Consider the following 12,193-nt stretch of genomic DNA (forward strand, 5'->3'; position numbering starts at 1 on the left):
AGGTTGGAAGATGTTTTATGCATGAAGTGAGGGAACAGTGCAAGTTCCTTGGGGTCTGAGGCTCTGGGAGCATTTTAAGGGCATGTTGCTCTTCTGCTCCAACTGGCTGAGCAGCTCCAAATTGTCAGATGGCTGTGCTCCATGCCATGCTGGGCAGGTGCTGGTGGCCACAGTAGTGACCCTGATTGGAGAGGATTATACCTGACCTAAATACTGTCCAGCACCTGACAACAAATCGTGCAGCACTGCTGTTTGAAGCCAAATGGCCGTGCAAAATGGCCACGGTATCTAACCATGGTTCTTCAAGGGGAGTTTGGCTTCCTTCATACCCTGCTGAACCCTGTTAATGGCATGAATCCTATTTAAGACATTTATGCTAGCTTGTTGTTAAAGGCTTTGGAGAGGTTTTCTCCCCCTTCTTTGCTGGCCCCATCATAGGAGGCCTGAGGTGGTGGCTGGGACTTCACCTACCTGCCCTGCTTGTGCGCCTCGCCGTGGGCTTCTCGCCTCTGCCGCTGGGGCCGGCTGCAGGGAAACAAGAAAAGGGAGAGCTGAAACAGTCTACCACAAGGATCCACAGCTCCCACCACACAGTTTGACAATACTGGGAGGGAAAAACAGAAATCCTGCAGCATTGCCTTTTGTAGCACTGGGGAATGGCTCTTAATTTACCTTTTTATTGAAGGTTGGTAAAAAGGGCTGCTCTCCTCACAGCCCTTTTGCTGTCTGAGGAATCATAGAATCGTTATGGTTGGAAAGAGAAAAAGGCACCAAAGAGTAGGAAAAAGTGAGCTTAAGCAGTTCTTTTTAGACATTGCCTCTATTCCACTAAGATAATTGAATATTTTCATGAGAAGAAAACCTCTGTGAAGTATTCCATGAGAAAAAAAAAAAAAAAAAGAAATTTTAGAATTGTATGTTTCTGTTTTTGTATTGTTTTGCAGCTGGCTCTCAAGAGAGTCCCTGTTCCCCTCTAGTGCTGGGATAATATTTTATTTTATCATTAGAGCAAAAAATGTTTGAGCAGTATAATTGCTAGCTTGAGTAAAAATAACATTTTTAACATTTAACTCTTTCAGCTCATTTTTAATTAAACGTTTAAAAATTAGCTTATCTCTGAAATAAACACTAGTTCTACTCAACTTTACTAATGAGTCTTTTTGCCCATTAACATAAATTTCATATCCCAGTCTTGAGACAGGCAGAGGAAAAACTTCATTTCTGTCACTATCCGAGTGCCATCATCCCTGGGGTGAATGGAGGCCAAATGTCAGGCTTTGTGGGCTGGTTTTATCCTAGGCTGGGAACTCTGAAAACAAATGCCATTGTAGGAAAATTCCTATTGCTGCTGTTACAGAACTGTAGACAATCTCCATATGGCCCACGATGGTGAGCACAGGACCTCAACTCACCCTGAGATGAAGCATTTGCCAAGTGAGATTGGTTTCTTGATGTAATCTGTTGTGTTTTGTAGAAGAGAGCTGGAAATAAATCCACATACAGACTCTTCTGTTGGGACAATACTGCACCACTGCTGTTGCAAGAAGCAGCTTTTTTGGTGCTTGGACCCAGACACGATGCAGCAACTTGCACTTGAGAATGCAAGATGCGCTTTCTAGAGACTTCTGCCTTCTTGACATGCCCTTGGACTGCTACTGATGTGTCTTACTGCTGCACACTTCTTGTTTGCTGGCCATAAGGAAGTAATATCACTTGTTTTGGGCATAAGCAGATTTTGGCAAAGAGCTGACCTATTTACATGACTTATATGCCTAGTAAACTCTTGGCTGATTGGTTGTAATGCTGGTATTCAAACAGGGGTCAAGTAAGACATCTTCCTCCTTTTTCTTCATTCCTCATTGTTGAGCCGATCTAGTTTTTCACATTGCCTCTGATCCTGTCCTGGCTGCTGAGAAAGCCTTCAAGGAGTGGCCAAATCCTCCCTATCCTTTGCACCTGGCAAATTCATGTAGTGACCCTTCCAAGTGATTCTCCACTGACCCTATACTAAGCTTTATTTCTGTACTACAAACCAGCATAAAAAGCCCACCATGCTCCAGATGCTGTGGACACTGTGCTCATTTGTGCTTTGGTTCAGTTCCTTCACTTCTTAACAATAACCTCATTCCATTTTCCTTGCCATAGCTCTGGGCAGCCTGCGTCAGCACTTCACCACTCTCTGAGCAAAAAATTTATTCCTAACATCTAACCTAAACCTACTCTCTTTTTGTCTAAACTTCTTCCCCCTTGTTCTACCAGAATAATGAACAACTTTTGTTTATTTATTTATTCATTTATTTGTTTCAGTGCCAATATTTAACTCCTAACAGTTATAGTGCCAAAAGGAATTTCATGGCTCTCTTGAAGCTCACAGATATTTTTTTATGAAAAAAAAAAATACTCATCACTGGATCAAACTGTTTTCATTCACTGTTCTCCATAGTGTTTGTTTTTGGGTTTTTTGCTCTGCAAGAGCACCTTTCAGGCCCTTGGTGGCACCTGTGATGAAGCCTCTCCAAAGTCATCATTATTATCATCAGGTACCCTTACTGAACAAGTAAACCTTAGGACTTCTAGAGAAGGAAATATTCAGCAAAAGGGTTGAATATTTTTTCATATACACAAGGCAAAACTCGGTTACTACTTAAGAAGAAAAAAAAAAACAAAACAAAAACCGGAGTTTTAATATAGCACTTAGATTACCTCCAACAAAGCAAAGAGAATTGCAGAGTTAGGGATGGCCATGTCTGTTTTCAGAAGATGCAGTCCAAACATAACATCTGATGGACACAGCAAGCACTTCCGAATGCCAGACTTCAAAGCATGTGTGCCAGAGGAGTGACAGGATCACACTGTGCACCATACTACCCACAATATTCCTCATCATTTAAACAAGAGCTTTTGGAGGCAACCACAAGTTTGAGAGAAGTCACTACACATCCTAGTATTTTGGTTTAAAATTACTTATGCAGGACAAAATTCTTGTTTTTAAACTGTGTTCTCCTTTGCTTGTATTTATGTTGGGTCATGTGTCCTGGTTAGTATGTTTAAAGATAAAGAAATACTGCCACTTGCTATTGTGGGTGGTTGCATCTTTGAAAAGAAATGGGGAGGGCTGTTTTTTGTATTCACATCATGAAGTCTGAGAAACAGAGGGATTCAGAGCCATTTTGTTTTTGAGTGATATAGAAAATTCAATGAGAATGACATTTTAATCCAGTATTAATGGAATATACATAAATTGTAGAATTCAAAATATCCTAAAGCAGAAGACACATAAACACCCATTAAGTTCTGTGCTTCCTTTGTTCTTTCACTGGTCACAAATAAAAGTAAAAAATAATCAAGACACTTACTGGTTATTCAGAAAAAACATCATGTCGGCTGAGGTCTTGGCATTGTGTCTGAATTGGCAAAAATAACATTTCCCCAATGTGGAAAAAACTGCACCCAGTGGTTGTTTTTTTTGAAGAAACACTGACTTGTGAGCATCTGGCAGCACAGTGTGGATCAGGGAATGACATGTTGAAGGACACATAGATAAGCTAGAGGTGTTTAAATCAACTGAGGCTGACAGCACATCGCTAGGAGTACCATGAGTACCAGCTAGTACAGTCTCCAAGTCATTAGCAGGTACAACCAAGGACTCCACAAAAATTCCACTGAGAGGGAAGGCAAACAGCAAACCTGAATATCAGCAGGGAAAGAAGAATTTTGAATTTTTGACATTTGGAAAGAAACTGGGACAAAATCATGATCTTTTTGTACGTCCCTTTGGAGATAATGAGATTATAAAGATCACTGAATGTGAATCTTTACAATAATTGACGTCAAACTGGAATAGTGTCCTTCTGACAGTGTATCTGGATGCCTAGTGTAAGCAAGAGGAAAAGTGGATTTGAGTAAGGTTTTTAAAATTTCATTACTAAACTAGAGAATAAATTGGAAGACAATGGTTAGGGCAACTGCCACTGTCAAGCTGAAGAGACATTTTAAATGACATCTCATATCTTTCATCCAGGGAAGTACTAGTCAATATTTTCAATAATAATGCTGATGACAGAACTGTACATCTTGTATGCAATAGCATGCTAGAAAGGAATACAGACACTTTGGGATTTAAGATCAGAATTCAAAGCAGTCCCAGCAGATTGCAGGAATGGTCTGGTATTTATAAGATGAATGTCAGTAAAAGAGAGTATAAAGAGCAGTGAAATACAGAAAAATAATTGCACAAATGTGGAGCCACCAGTACAAGAAAGACAGAGCTGTTGGAGAGGGTCCAGAGGAGAGCCATGAAGATGATCAGGGGACTGGAACACCTCTCCTACGAAGACAGGCTGAGGAAGCTGAGCTTGTTCAGCTTGGAGAAAAGGCAGCTGTGGGGTGACCTAATTGCAGCCTTTCAGTGCCTAAAGGGAGCCTGTAAACAGGAGAAGAGTCAGCTCTTTGAAAGGATAGATAACAGCAAGACAAGGGGAAATGGTTTTAAGCTGAGGGAGGGAAGATTTAGGTTGGATGTCAGGAGGAAGTTCTTCACAATGAGAGTGGTGAGGTGCTGGAACGGGCTGCCTGGATAGGTTGTGAATGCCCCATCCCTGAAAAAGTTCAAGGCCAGATTGGGGTCCTTGGCAGCCTGGTCTAGTGTTAAATGGGGAGGTTAGTGCCCCTGCCTGTGGCAGGGGGCTTGGAGATTCATGATCCTCAAGGTCCCTTCCAACCCGGGCCATTCTGTGATTCTGTGATTACTACTACATTTGTCTTAATTCCTTATTTACAACAATGATAAGATTCTGTCTTTGTCAGGGCAATAAAACATCAACAGTTAAGGTATTCATTTCCACTATAAAACAAATACAGGATTGTAATAATTCCACTGTTGGGTCAGTGTTAAGAAATATTTATATTTGCACAGGATCAGAGACAGATCTCGCGGACAGGACAGTAAGAAGACTATGGGCCTTCACCCAAAAGAAAGGTAAGTAAGAATATGCTGAATCAGTTTTAAAATTATCCTTGATATCATAGAAGAAAAGCTGACAACTTCAATCTTTCTTTGGAAAAAGATCTCCAAGTAGAGTCAGCATCGGAGGGACTTGTCAGTGGGCTTATGGAAACTCAGGTGTACAGTGTCTTGCTCACCTTCATCTGCAAGTTAATCAACTTGTTGAGAACTCCAGTATATTTATAGGGCGTAACATTCTTCAAGAAAAGTAAATTGACCCTCACTATTCTTCAGTTTGTACTGTGTTTACCTGCTGTCTATTACTGCTGATTTTTGTTGTATTTGTAGGTAATCTGTTCAATGGAGAAATACATAACTTCTCAGATTCCACTTGGAGCTCTTTTACCAGAGACTGGCATTTGAATGACATGTGAATGACTACAAAAGATAAAAAAAACAACAAAAGGAATAATGGAGAGTTTTTACTATGAAGAAAGGTTGTCATTACAGTCTCCTGGGAATCTATGGTCAGATCCGTGTTATTCAACAAACTGAATAAAATTCAATAAATTGAATAGATTCATGAGAATGTTTCCTGGCAGCCTGAGCAAGGCTCTCCAAATGAGGAGGGATACAACAGACAAATGAACTTTATAACATCAGGGCAACATGGTGAAGGTGAACAGGAATTTGTTGCTCAAAGCTTTAGAGAACACCTATCAAGAGGAAATTAGAAAGGAAGTACAGAAACACAGCATGTCACTGTGAAGTTCACTCTCACTGAAAGCTGAAGGTGCTAAAAATGCAAGTGAGCTTGAAAGGTGGCTGTGCATTTATAGAAAAAGGACCAGAAGGATCGTTTCAGGTGTGACTCCAACCTTTGAATCAGAATATCAAGCAATTTATATGTAGCCAGGAAGGATGAAACTGCCTTGCAGTATCTCTGGGTTGGTTTGGTGTTTTTGTTTTGTTTTGTCTTATGCTCAGTTGCAAATATGTCTTTAGAATCTATTATGTCTCCTTACACCAGCTTATAAAACACATTGAGGCAATGGTAGGCTAGAGGACCTACCATGTATGAAGCTGCTGATCCTGAGCACATTATGTGGCAGTGATACTGATTGGAGATTTTGTCATCAGTGGCTTAGTAAAGTGGCACAATACGTGCCCATCAATGTAGCTACAAAAATATCAGTAGAGACAATTTTGGGACACAAATCACCTGAATAGACAGAAAGCTATGTCAAGTGTAGACCCAAAATAAGCTCTAGAAAGGATGAAAGGAGGTGGGTGATAAAGATGAGAGTAGAAAATACAATTTTCAGAGAAGCATTATTTGCAGTGATAAGCATAGAGAGGGCTCCTTCAGCTGGGTTTTGAGAAAAACACATAAAACTTGCAAGAAAAAATGCCTGTCAGGATTGAAGTTTTTTAAAGAGCAACAAGGATGGAAAGGAAAAATTAGAGAAATAGCAAAGAAAAAATGAAGATAAAAAAAGCATATGGTAAATAAAATTAGTGCTGTTGGACAGAAGAAAGAGATTTCTGGAAAGTGGAAAAAGAGGAAAAACAGGCAGCAGCTGTGAAGGAGAAAAGGAAGTTACAGAATAATATTGGATAAAAGCAGCAGAAGAAAACTTGGCAGAGCCACGTTACAGAGAAAATTGATATGCCTTGGGGTAAATAGATGAGGTAGTGAAGAGGAGGCTGAGGAAGTAAGGGATAAAAAAAAGCAGAAAAAGCAAGCTGGAGAAGAGGAGGAATCATGCAGTGAGAGATAAGGAACTGAAACTGAAAAGAAGAAAGAGAGACGCAGGTTCTCAGCAGGGGAGATGGAGAGACATCCATTGCTCTGGTCTCAAGCCCAGGCTGGGTCTCTTGGTGCTCCCAAGGCACTGCAGTGCCCTTGGTTCCAGGCACAGCGCACACTGATGAGCTGAATACACAGTGCTTTGGAGCTGTGGATGCTCAGCACCCCACTGGTTCTGGATTGCTCCTGGTAATGTGCTCACATAGACATTGCTTTCATGAGCATTTCACAGGCTTATCATACACTCCGAAGATATGATCTAAAGACAGCTTGCATTAGTAAAATTTGTTGAAACAAATAAATGCTTTCAGAATCAATCCTGAAGACAAGATACAACAGCAAAACTCTAGGACAAGATAATAGCTTAAGGACTGCTGGGAAGTAAAGGAAGAGATTCTGTTAGGGCTCATGGGCGAATTTATGAGGCCAAATAAAAGCTCTGCAGGCCATGAAGGCAGGAGCTGGTAATGTAGATGCCCTGTCCAAAACAAAACAAAACAAAACAAAAAAACTAAGGCAGTGTAATTTAGCAAATGTTCAGAAGGATGCTGAGCCTTTGAGAAAGGACTGGGAAGGAAACGTGGGTGCCTCCCATCACATAAGAAGAGTGACACTAATGGTAGTAAAATTTGAAAGTGTCACAGAGAGAAAAAACTCTGGCTATGAGGGTGACCCTGTGATAACAAGCAGTGAGGGCTTGTTGTAGAGAGTATCAACCAACTGCAGTAAAAGATAGCCTTTTTTGACAGAGATGTGGACAGGGAGATCAAGTGGAGCGGAAAGAGTTACTGTTCGGAGACTGCAATGGGGCAGAATGATTATAACATAGACAAGGAAAGGTAGGGGCAAGACTAAAAACATGAAGCAAATCTCTCAGCTAAGATTAAACAAACACAAGCTGCAAATCTTGTACAGTGAAATCTCTTCCGCTGAGAGTTTTTTGTCTAAAACGTGGTTACAGTGCTGTCCAGGGAGATTGTCGTGTTAAAGGAGATTCTTTTTCTCCTCAGCAGTTAGCTCTGGCAGAGCAACCTGGGCTCAGCTCCAGACCACTTCTTTTCCTTTTGCTCACCCTCTCTAGCAGATTCTGCAAGACTAATTAGCAATGCAGGCTTTGGCCACTTTGTTGGCATAATAATGTTGTGGCCTTTAGATGAGTGCTCTGGTGACCCCACACAACCTGGTGGCTCTCCACGAGCCCGAGCAGTTGGGAACGTGGTAAACAGCCCCAGTTCTGGCACTCAGCGTCGCAGATTGGATCCGTAGGGGTTTTGGCACCGTGAATCTTACAGGAATGAATTTAGCTTTGCAAACTCTACAGGATTTGCACATGGTTGACTGCAAACTGTGAGCAGGTCTGCAAGATGCAGAAGGATTTATTTTTATATTGCTACTCTTCAAAGAGAAATTCCCTTGAGGTGATTTGTCCTGGAGATAAACAAAAATCAGTAGATGAGTTTTTGACTCGCATACAGATACTCTGACAATTAATTACAATGTTGAGAGGCTCTGTAGAAAGTCTTGTACAATAACACTCTCTAGACTGCTTTTTTTTCACTGTGTATACATAATTCAACTTATGCTTATTTGTTATTTAATTGTCGTACTCTGTCTTGTGGCTCAAAGAATCATCAATTTTATCTCAGAAATTATTAGGAACCTTCTGCAAAATTCCTCTCTTGCAAGCCTGGTCCCCAAAGGACCATGACTCTCTGTTCATCCTTCTTCAAGGCTTCAAGGCTGTTCATCCTTCTTCAAGTCCTGCCTTACGCTAGAATTGCTACCTTGGGGTACCTGCAGTGACAGAAGTTGTGACAAAAATGGTGTCTGACACTGCAGCCCAAATACACCCCATTCACCCTATCAGCCAGAGAGCAAAGGCTGTGGGATCAGATGGATTTGGGCAGATGAAAGGAGAAGCCTTGAGGCTGACAACACTTGAGAAAATTGTGAGTTTTTATTTGAAATCAGTGTGGAGCAAGAAAGACTCCTTGGAAGAAGTCAACACTTGCAGAACTTCACCATCCAAAGAGGCAAGCCAAAAGTGCATATTTCCTCCATCAGCTACACATGAGTTAGAAGCAGAGGTGGGCACGTCTCTCAAGGACAGCAGGAAACTGGCAGCACACTCAAGGTGGCAGGTCTCTAAAGCAGGTGCCCACTCCACCTGCCAGCCTTTGCACCTCATGTCTCCAAATGACTAGAAGCTAGAAAGGCCAGAGGTGCAAGCTAATCCAGTCTGAGCATGTTGTGGTCCTGTGGAGCCTGCCTTTTACACTTTAGATTGATTTGCTCCATCAGACTGCAGTGAGCCTCTTCAGAAGGCAAAAGCGACTGTAGATTTCCAACAAAATCTAAATCATCTAAATGATCAGCAACAATCTTTGCAACAAGTTTCTTTTGATGTTATACAGGATCATGTGACAGCAAACAGGTCTGGCTTTATCTCTAGGCAAAGGCTTGTGTCCTGCTACACCTGGGTGCCCAGTCACGTCGAGTGTGCATTATCTCCACTGCAGGACTGCAACTGAGACCATCAATGCAGTGCCAGGAGGTCAACAGAAGTAACAGCACCTATGTACAAATACTGCAGCCAGTCCTGCTGTTAGCCCTGCAGAAGGAGTGAGGGGACAAGGCCAAGGTCTATGCTGAGAAATTTAAGAAGCTTGATCTGAATTTATCTAAGAGGAAATGAAGAGTGGTTTTGATTCACCTACAAATATCTGGATGGAAAAGAGATCGGGTAGCAAAGAATAGGAGTAAACAGATGAGAGCTGAAGTTAAAGATGCGTACAATACTGTAGTACTGTTATTATTATTTTCTGTTTACACTGAAGATAATTATCAGAAATTAGGAGTTCACAGAGAATAATTCATACAGCAGAAGGCTTCACTGCTTGTAGTTAGAAGGAAAACATGGATGGCCAGAACCATCCTTTTTCTTCTCATCAACAATAAGGCTGTCAGAACAATGGTCTTGCATGGCCTATCCCATACTGGGAAGACAAGCACCGTGCTGGCTTCTTGATGGACAATGAACCAGTGCTGCTGTCCCCGCCAGCCCTTCTCAGCATCAGCACTCCACTGCTGAGGCAGAAGTAGGCCAGAAATGTCTCCCAGGCCAGTGTGGGAGTGCTGTGAGGGTGGTGGGCCTGGCTTGGGAGCTGCAACTCCTCAGGGCAACCTGAGAGGCTTGTCTTGGCACAATTATACCACATGCACCCGGCCTGGGTAGAAGAGACACTCCTATGTGAAATGAATAGGTGTTTATTTTCCATTTGCATGCAATTTTAATGCTTCTGCTGTGATTTGGTACACTGTTTCTTAATCACACCAATGCTATTGTGCTTGGTGCAGTGGGAGCTGGTGCTGAAGATGCTGGTCGAGAACATGGCTGGGGATACACATGCCTCTCTGCTGGCTGCTTCTTAGTTCAAACTGAAGCACTTTGCTTCTCATGCTTTTGCCACAGTCAGCATAGCACCTCCACCATCACTGCCATGAACACCCAAGGAGAACAGAGGTTTTGAGTTTCCCCACAGATAATGACTCTGGGAATGCATCCTTGGGGGCTGACCATGAGCAGAGCATCCATTTTGCCAGTTATACTTCCACGAAGGTGGCATCAATGGTTAAAGCCATTACTTGTGTATAAGACGGCTCAGTGACCTTCACATGCTACCATGACACTGCAGTTGCTCTGTCTTGTTTTCCTAAGCAATGACAGAAAGGAACCCTGGAAAATAAAAAGGCACTACACTTTCCTCCCTTCCACTTTTCAATTAATTTTTCCTGAAAGCTAACAGGAATGACTTCAGTTCTTCAAGACTGTGGCTCTCCAGCATTTCTATCCCTTTGCACTGTACAGTATTGATGGCAAACTGGAGTTATTAAAGAACAAAAACAGTGACTGGGACAAAACAGAAATTGCATAGGTTCAGCCTTCCACAGGCAGAAATGCAGACAACATTTGAACAGTGATCTAAATGCATCAGTTACATCCTCCAAAAACATATTTTTTTCCTCCAGAGATGCCTTTTAATGTGTCTGAGTATGAAAATCCTCATACAAAATTTCAAATACTCTCCAAACAGAATACAAGTAATCAAAACAAAGTTGTAGGAATAAAAACCCCAAACATTTTCTCAACTCAGTGCCTCCTGAAATGACAGTTTACGAGACAGTGGGAAAAAAAACATCATATACATATCCTTTCTGAAAGAGGGAGAGATGGAAGGGAAGAACAAGCTGAATATTTTCATTCATTTTGCATCATTTCATTCACTTCACACAAAACCCTGAATGCTCTTTCTGTTTCCTTTGATAACTGACCATAGCCTTGAAGTTTGCATTTTTTTCCCCTCAAAAGGTTTATAAGCAAACAGCATGGGAAGAAGAAAAGAAATTCTGAATCTTTTCAATTCTTGTCTCCAGTCAATTTAATCTTCAGTGAATACAGCAATCCTCAAGCACCTAAGTTTCCTTTCCACACTCATGTAAATACTCTACAAAATTTTTACCCTGATAAATATAATCAAATACTTCTCTTCTGCACCTTCCCAAACTTTAAGATACCACAAAAAAGCATTTTTTTTTTTGAGGGAAACTCTTATTTTCATTACAGAAAATGCATTAGGAATTACTGATTGTCAAAAACTGAAAAGGACAACATTTTAACTGATAGCTCAACACCTGCAAATTCAGAACAATTGTTAGACACTATATTTTGATCTTTAACACTGCATTTGTCCAAACAGTATCTATTTGAATGTAAAAAAAATGAAACTCACCTGCCTTTTTTGTATACCTCATGTATTTCTTTTCCTTGCCGGTGGACTCTGCATTCAGTGGATAAAACCCATCCCCACAACAGCAGGAAGATGCTAAAATGCATTTTATGGACAGTCAACATGTTACCTGAAGGCTCTGTGTCCAGAAATAGTCCATACAAGAAGAAGAAAGCCAAAATGTAGACCCTGTTTCTCTTTTTAAGACATTATCGGTCTGATCGTTATTGGAAGGATGTTTACTCATACAAAAAATCATCCTGCAGTATTTAATCTGGACAGTGGGGAAAGCAATTTCCACTAAACCTATAAATCCTTCTACGTCAGATGGCAGGGATTTTCTAGCAGTGTTCATGTATTCTCAGAGAACAATTATTTTTTTTGTCCAAACAAGCTATTTTATTAATTGGTTTAAATTGAACCTTTTTTTACTATCTATCATAAGTGACACATTTGTACTTCTGTCTGGTTAACCAAAGCAGCACAGCTGATCAGACAGGTGTTATAAGTCATTTTTAATCACTGAACTTACCTGTATGTTGGTAATATTTGTTACAAGTATTCCAACAGATTAAAAAGTGTTAATAAGCATACTTGCATGCAGCAAAAAGTCTTCATTTCCACTTGTCTCTGCACGATAGTGTTTTGGTC

At 41.0% G+C, this 12,193-nt stretch overlaps 1 protein-coding gene across 3 annotated transcripts in view; it reads right to left on the reverse strand.

Moving 5' to 3' along the window:
• The window catches only part of LOC136045217 (gamma-aminobutyric acid receptor subunit rho-1), a 28,548-nt gene extending 16,881 nt beyond the window's left edge, over positions 1 to 11,667 (reverse strand). For 2 of the 3 annotated variants that reach the window (XM_065731019.1, XM_065731017.1), the window contains exons 1-2: positions 11,546 to 11,667; positions 472 to 525 (exon numbers count right to left, since the gene is read on the reverse strand). In XM_065731019.1, the coding sequence (XP_065587091.1) occupies positions 472 to 525; positions 11,546 to 11,667 (176 nt within the window). The remainder of the gene's footprint in view (positions 1 to 471; positions 526 to 11,545) is intronic. The other variant, XM_065731020.1, reaches the window with a different exon arrangement.
• Positions 11,668 to 12,193: the final 526 nt, after the last annotated feature.

This window comes from Cyrtonyx montezumae, unplaced genomic scaffold (genome assembly GCF_038088225.1).
Source record: "Cyrtonyx montezumae isolate F1298 unplaced genomic scaffold, pur_monq_1.0 scaffold_13, whole genome shotgun sequence".
Taxonomy (NCBI): Eukaryota; Metazoa; Chordata; class Aves; order Galliformes; family Odontophoridae; genus Cyrtonyx; species Cyrtonyx montezumae.